Consider the following 6,316-nt stretch of genomic DNA (forward strand, 5'->3'; position numbering starts at 1 on the left):
ATTAAGTGCCAGTGCTATCCTGACATCTGAGACTGCAGCTCTGCTCCTCTTCTGTAAGTCTGAGCATCAGGGAGTGTCCAGGACTGGAAACAGGCTCACAGCCACTCCTGGGACAAAGAAAAGCTTTGGTGGGGGGTGCTGGGAGTGCCTTTTGCTTTCAAGGGAAGAAGAGCAGTGAAAGAAAGGTGGGTAAGAAGTAGAGGGATAAAGAAAGATGGAGAAAGAGAGGGGTCTCCAGACATCAAACTGCTTGCTGCTCTTTGAAGCCTTTGCAATGGGGTGAAGTTCTCCATGGACACATCCTGGCTCTTTAGCAAGATCAGATTGCCTCAGGACAAGATGTTTGTAAAGAAAAAGCTGGCTAGATACCCATGCCTCTTCTCCCAAAAATAACAGCTTGACAGAAAATTTGAAATTAAGAGCAGTTGTAGGTATCATGATACTTCTTTTTTACCTGTCCTAAAAGATTCAGGTGGTATGACACATCACTGGCCCGATATTTTCCATCCTATGTTCTGACATGCTGCCTGCATTAGCATTGTCTTTCATACTTATAACATCTTTTACAGCAGAGCTCCCCATGGGGGAAAGAAATCTTTGAAGCTTCCCATTCAAATCTTCAAAGAAGGACCTTGAAGAGCACTCAGAGAGAGTGTGGGAAAGTCTGGAACAGGGATAATGCTATAAAGCTGACTTTCCCCTTTGTCCATCCATAATTGTACCGCTCTTGTGCTCCCACTTTTTGCATTTCTGTAAAACTCCCTGAGTGCTGAAGAAAGTTTATCCATTCTTCCATCCTGTTGGGAGTTTCTTCACAAAGTTGTGACCAGAAATAACCCATAAACCTGGAATACAGATTGCAGCCTTAACCCTGGCAGTGAGGAGATTGCACTGGAGGTGCTGGGCGTCTGCATCTCCAGCAGCAGGCACTTATTGGGCATGTTTTTTCAAGCCAAATGCCAAACCTTTGCTAGCACACACTATTCTTGGAATTTTGCAAGCCAAATGCCAAACCTTTGCTAGTGGTATGTAACAAAAGTCCCTAGAAAATGCCAAGTTGTGCTTCTAAAGAATGTGGTAAAATCTGGTCGATTTTAGTTGCGGAATAACACTATTTGGAGAAATAAATCACTCAAGACATAAAAGGAGACACTTTTTCTTTCATTTCCTCTGTGACATATTCCCCAACGCAGCCATTAAGTCACTACCTTCTACAGGAAATTCTGTGGTAAAACCAGAAAGATTCCATCAAAACTGACGAAACAAAACCGTGTGCATGTCCTGTGGCTGCTCACTGCCGAGCCTGACTGCGAGGAGTGAGCTGCTCCCTGCACTCTGGATTGAATGGAAACTGCTGAGTTCTATTACGTTTATTACTTAGCCCAGGATTATCTGCAGTATGTGCTCCAGGAATCACACCTCGGGCCAGCCCAGACCAGGGTTGCTCATGTCTTGAGAACCATGGCATCCTCTCTGCAAGACCAAACCGAGGAGGCTCTCAGGCCACTCCTGGACAGGATTGACATCACCTCTGTAGCTGTTGCCAAGAGAATTTTCAACGGAGTCATGGATGAAAAGTTTGCTGATGGAAATACTAACTGGGGACGAATTATGACCATATTTACATTTGGAGGTCTTCTCACCAAGAAGCTTCAAGAGCATGGGGTTCAGCTGACTGCAGAGGAGAAGGAGCAGATCTCTTATTTCATCACAGAGTACATCATAAACAACAAAGCTGAATGGATTGATGCGAATGGTGGCTGGGTGAGTTTCTCATTTTGCACCAAAGTCTATATTAGCAGATTTCATTAATTATTGCTATAGGCACTGTCAAAACCATTTTATTCAGGGTTTCATTTGGTGGCTTAATATTTGGTGTCTGGAATGTCTCATTGAGACTTACAGTGAGAGTTTGCTTCTGCTTTAAACAGAACAGTGATAAAAGACAACTTTATTTTTAAAAGGCACTTACCAATTTTGAATGACAGGATCATACTGTAATTCAGGTTGACAATGACCTTGGAAAATCATTTGGTCCAGCATCCCAGTTAAAGCAGGTTAAACCACACATACCCTGAAATTTCCATTATTAAATCTAAAATTAAGTGACATCCTAAGGTCAGTGCAGCAATTTTGCTTTCATAGAGATGTTGGTCCAAAAATACTTAAGTTCAAGGTAAGGAAAGAATACACAGGTGTGATCCTCACAAATGAAGTCAGCACTTCTGTTGTGGATTTCAACAAAGCCATTATTTAATTCCCCAAATCAGTTTTACTTACAACTAATATACCGGTAAGTACAACTGGCATTAAATCTTTTCTGTTTGGACTGAGATAGTCCTAGAACTTCCATCTATGAATGGTCAATGCTGAGAAAAATACTTGTTACTAAGTGGACTGTTTTGCCAAGCTGCTGAAATTCCCATTCTGCCAGTGAAGGGAAATATCCTTTTGCTTTGCAAAGTTTTATCGCACCAATTTTTTTTTTTATTTTTTTTTTTTTCAGCTGGGGGAATTTGAGCATTAATGACACCAGTGTCAGTTATTTCCTTGGTACTTTTTTCCTTTCCTTATATGTGAATGTTACTTTTTCTTTCCACCCCTTCTCATCCCACTTGTCTCATATTTCCTACTACTTTTCCCCCCAATTTATTTTCTAGTGTCTTGCTTTTCCTTTTTTTTTTTTTTCCTTCCTGCTTGTTTTAATACTTCTCTGTCTGTAGCAGCAAAAAAAGGTGATAGCGATTCTTGGCCCCTTAATACATTGGATTTATTATAGAAGCTTATCTTTCCATCTCTTTCAAAGAGAGTCAATTTTATTTCAGAGAAGTATCAACTCCTGGCAACATTCTGTCATAATAGGTGGCTCATCATAGTAGAATAAGGAAGCTTAAAGGAAGATATTTCTGGGTGTATTACTACATCAGAAACATAGTACTTGTACCTTCCTGGAAGATGTGGGCTCAGATGATAGAGTTCATGTTTGTTTTCTATTTACACAGGGAGGGCATAGCCCTGACTTGGAGATGAAACAAACATTCAGCAAGGTGCAGCTATTTTAAGTTGCTATTTTTAAAGAGGTATTCATCTTTTGGAGGTAGAGCTCTGAAAAGCTGTCCCTCACTGCACAGTGCTGCAGCAATGTTAGATTACTCTGACACAGAGAGTGGTGTGGTTTCCCTATGTGCTGCTTTTAAGCTGTTCCTAACTGTGTGTGTTCTTTTCCACAGGAAAATGGCTTCCTAACAAAGTTTGAAAGAAGATCACTACTGTCCTTCTCCAAAATTACAGCCCTGTTCATAGCTGTTGTTTCCTTGTTCAGAGAGTACTACTGAAGTAACAGGATCTGCCATTCGTGTGTAATCTAGATATTGCCACAAACTTCACTTCTCAGCCTTCCTCCAAGCAATATCAACAAGAGAATAATTTCCTTCCATCATTGGTTTTTAATTTATTTGTATTTATTTTGACTAAATACAATGTTTAACATGCTATGCTCATTACCAAATCTGCAGATGAGATCCTTCCACAGGGGAACCTGCACAACATCATGCAGCAATTCAAGTCCACCTTTCCAGGCAGGATTGCCTCGAGATCATTTTCCACTTCCAGACAGCTCTTGGAATCTCTCTTGCATCTCCATGAAAGGACATTGTTTTAGTGAAATACAATCCAATGGGTTAAGAAACAAGTTTTTATGTCATTTGTTTTGTAAATGAAATACTACTGTAATGCATTTTAGTGCAACCTCTGTATAAGAAAAAGGCGGGGGGGGGGGGGGGGGTGTTATGTGAAGAAAAAAGAAATGGGAACTCCAATATAGAAATGGGTAGAAGTTACTGACACAGACTAAGCAATTTATATGGGAACAACTGTTTGTGGAAGCTAGCAACTTAAAAATGTGCACTCACTTACTGTTATAGCAATGGTATGTGTTTCTGCGCTGTATTTTTTAATAGCTCACATCTACAATGAATGTTCTTTCATATTTGTGTGATGTAGTCATCTGGCTGAATGTTTTTTAAACTAGATGTTTAAAAATAGGCAAGCAAAAATATTTTTAAATGGGAAATTTGTGTAAATACACTAATATTTTAAGAAAATACATTAAAATATGTATTTTAAAGTCTTAAGATTGGTCTAATTTTTCCCAGAAAAATCGGTGCATGGAAAAAGATCTGTCTGAGTAAGATAATCTTAGAAGAGTTATCAAAATGCTGCTGGAAAATCCAAGTAGTTTATGGATTTGACCTGAGGTCCAAGGATGTAAAGACTTTCATTTTCTGTAGTACTTTTTAGGCACTATCTGGTAGCTTGCATAAGAAACAGATATCTTGTGTCAAAACAAATAAACTGGATCAGCTCTGATGACAGTAATCAGTGTTTTGGGATACATCATAAAACTCAGCAAATTCATAGAACTTCCAGGCTTTTACAGTCTGGGGCAATTCATGTTTTTACTCAAATTCCATTTGCCTTCCAAGCCTAAAGAGTAATTGTTCAAGAATTCATCCTAGAAGGGTTTTCTTCAGCTGTAGTGATTTTCCATTAGGGAACTAAGGCTGGGTCTAAACACACTTCTTCTTTTTTTAGACATGCTGGGAGGTGAACCAAGCAGAGCCAGCAGCCTGTGGCACACAACACCGCTGTTCTCTGAGACAGATCCTCTAAAAATCCAGCTTTGTGACACTGAGAGAACAAATCAGCCTCTTCTGTAACGGGCTCCCATCTTTCATCTCAACATAAGACTCTTTTTTTGCAGTAAGAACAATTTTTTACTGGAACAACCTGCCCAGGGGTGTGGTAGAGCCCTGCTCCCTGGCAGTTTTCAGGGTACAACTGAACAGGGCACTAGATAGTTTCACCTAGGCTCCCTTTTCCAGGAAAGGCTGGACCACACCAGCTTTCAATGTCCCTTCCAGCCTGAATTGTTCTGTGATTCCATGGTCTAACTTGGTGGGTTTAATCATAGAACACAAACAGATGTTAATGTTTGTTAGAGCATGTATTTCTTTTTCTCCTTCTCCAGTGAAAACAAGAAATATTATTTAGCATGCAGGCAGAATTTGTAAGATAAACTCTGTTGCTGTTGAAGAAAAGATGTCCAAAGAAGAAAAGTGTTCAAAGGGCAGGGGGGGCAGCTAAAGGAAAATGCCCACCTCCAGAACACCTATGGCAGCACCTGTCAGAAATGACATTTTGGAACATGTTATGACATATGTCTTTATAGGCAGTCTAAGTCTTCATGGTAAGAACAGTAATTCTTAGTCAGTTCCTTTTTGAGCTCTACTGCAAGCCACACATTATAGTGGCTAACACCAATCTATTAATACTACCTCCACTTCCTTTTACACTGATCTAGTAACCTACTTTATACTCAGAAGTACAATTTTTTAGTTAAATATAAAGGGTAACTGTGTCTTTTCAAAATGTAGGTGATACAGTAATTTTAGAACTTGTCTTCTTAGTAAGGGCAGGGTTTAAACAAAAGAAGCCTGGATGGATCATTAGCAGTCCAGTGGACTCCAGGTTAACTTCACTGGGAGAAAACCTCTTTTTTTCAGTGCAGAGCAAGAAAAGCAGTGATGATGCACCACCCCTATTCTAAGCATAATAAAGTGTCTGAAAACAGCAGGGCTATTAGCTAAGTTTTATAAAATAGTGTCCATGTAACTGTCATGAAGTTATCCATCCATGACACTGAGCAGTGCCCAGGTCCTGGGGCACCGCTGTTTGAGGGATCCTTGGATCTGCCAGGGGAGAGCCATGCGCTGCTTCTAGAGCAAAAGGGGAGGCCAAAGAGCTGCCCAGAGGGAGATGAGATGTCATCAAAAGCCACACAGAAGAGATTTATTAAAACAGCTGTTCTCCTATAGAAATGTCTATTTCCGCAATAAAAATCACAGAATCAATTAGACTGGACAAAACCTCTAACATCATTGACCTTTGGCTGGTCACCACCTTGTCAACTGGACCACGGCACTAAGTGGCACATCCAGTCATTTCCTGAGCACTTCCAGGGATGGTGACTCCACCATCTGGGAAGGTCAGAGGCGTGTTGGACCCAGAGGCCTGCCTTGGGACAGCACATCTTCCCTGTGGGCACAGCTCCCGGGCTGGACACAGCTCCCGGGCCAGACACCAGAGCCACGGGCCCACCTGAGCCACGGGCACGGGGCTGGCTGCCACAGGGATACGAAAAAAAAAAAAAAAAAAAAAAAAAAGGAAAAAAGCCCCACCACGCTGGTGCTGGCAGGGGCCCCGCAGCACTGTGGGGCTGGTGCCACCCGGGCTCGGGGCGGGCGGTGCCGGGCCG

At 41.4% G+C, this 6,316-nt stretch overlaps 1 protein-coding gene and 1 long non-coding RNA gene across 2 annotated transcripts; one reads left to right on the forward strand and one right to left on the reverse strand.

The window, feature by feature from the left end:
- The first annotated feature begins 949 nt into the window (after positions 1-949).
- BCL2A1 (BCL2 related protein A1) lies at positions 950-3,436 on the forward strand. The gene is made up of 2 exons (XM_064389276.1): positions 950-1,764; positions 3,231-3,436. Exons 1-2 carry the CDS (start codon positions 1,345-1,347, stop codon positions 3,333-3,335), a joined length of 525 nt encoding a protein of 174 aa, XP_064245346.1. The 5' UTR covers positions 950-1,344; the 3' UTR covers positions 3,336-3,436.
- Positions 1,356-2,089, reverse strand: LOC135280897 (uncharacterized). Its single transcript, XR_010347704.1, has 2 exons — positions 1,626-2,089; positions 1,356-1,537 (listed from the first exon to the last, which is right to left on the reverse strand). It is a non-coding gene; the product is annotated as an uncharacterized LOC135280897 (long non-coding RNA).
- Positions 3,437-6,316: the final 2,880 nt, after the last annotated feature.

This window comes from Passer domesticus, chromosome 14 (genome assembly GCF_036417665.1).
Source record: "Passer domesticus isolate bPasDom1 chromosome 14, bPasDom1.hap1, whole genome shotgun sequence".
NCBI classification, from domain to species: Eukaryota; Metazoa; Chordata; class Aves; order Passeriformes; family Passeridae; genus Passer; species Passer domesticus.